The 1051-nt window shown below is 38.7% G+C and overlaps 1 protein-coding gene across 1 annotated transcript; it reads right to left on the minus strand.

Moving 5' to 3' along the window:
* Positions 1-313: 313 nt before the first annotated feature.
* Positions 314-964, minus strand: LOC111625056. Its single transcript, XM_023368087.1, has one exon. The coding sequence runs from the start codon at positions 916-918 to the stop codon at positions 544-546; it is 375 nt and encodes a 124-aa protein (XP_023223855.1). The 5' UTR covers positions 919-964; the 3' UTR covers positions 314-543.
* Positions 965-1051: the final 87 nt, after the last annotated feature.

Consider the following 1051-nt stretch of genomic DNA (forward strand, 5'->3'; position numbering starts at 1 on the left):
TAGTAAGTGAAATATTTGAATGTGATTTGGAAATATTAGAGTGAATTATTAATAAAAGTCTGATTGTGAAAAAAATATATATATATGTATATATATATATATATATATGTGTGTGTGAGAGACTTTTCTTTGTCTTTTGAAAAACTTTAATTGAAACAAGAAAGATGTGGATAACAGGAACGTTTGAAGGAATACAAATTACATAAAAATATATTGTGAGTATTATAAAAAGAACAAATGTAGGACTTCTTTCTCGTCTTTCGTCTTTTCGCGCGTCTTCTTCTTCAACCGTCGTCTCGGTGTTCTCCCTCTGAAGTCGCGTCCCCTCTCTCCTCTCGTCGTCCTCCCTCTCCTCGACTCCCTCTCCCAGCCCCTTCGTCTCTCGTCAGCAGATCGCGTTTCACATTCCACAGCTCGGCCATCCTGTAGATCACTCCGTCCTCGGAGAGATTACCGAAAGACTAAAAACACCTGTACAAAACAAACATAAAACACAACACAAGAAAAAATATGGTTAGAAATGTTTTAGAAAAGTTCTTGATATCAGTCAAGATCAATGGGCCATGGCTTCATATGGTCGGCTGCAGTAACAGTCACATTGGGCCCTTCGTGATGACCAATTTTCTCAACCGCATATCTGTCTCTAGGCATCGTGGAGGTAACCTTGTAAGGTCCAAAAAACTTAGGTCTTAATTTGAGTCCTGTCCCATACTGAGTTCTCTGAATGGCAACAAGGTCGTTGACCTGATATTTGGGAGCTGGTTTTCTTTTCTTATTGTAGGATTTACGATTTTCCTCCTGTAGTTTCAAGATGTTTTGTTTGGCATCTTCTCGAATCTTGTCTCTATCTTGCATCGTACAATTTAAAAATTCTTCTTCCAAAATCTCTTTTATTCTCAGGTCTTCTTTATTTTTCATTTTGGTACCGACCAAAATTTCAAAAGGTGTATATCTCGTACTACGCGTTGGCGTACTGTTGATGATCCTTTGGACGTCCGAAACATATTTGTACCACTTCGTAGCGTCTTCTTGCGCGAGTTTCGCCAAAACG

Source organism: Centruroides sculpturatus, unplaced genomic scaffold (assembly GCF_000671375.1).
Source record: "Centruroides sculpturatus isolate CEXI.00-Female unplaced genomic scaffold, Cexi_2.0 scaffold40, whole genome shotgun sequence".
Lineage (NCBI taxonomy): Eukaryota > Metazoa > Arthropoda > Arachnida > Scorpiones > Buthidae > Centruroides > Centruroides sculpturatus.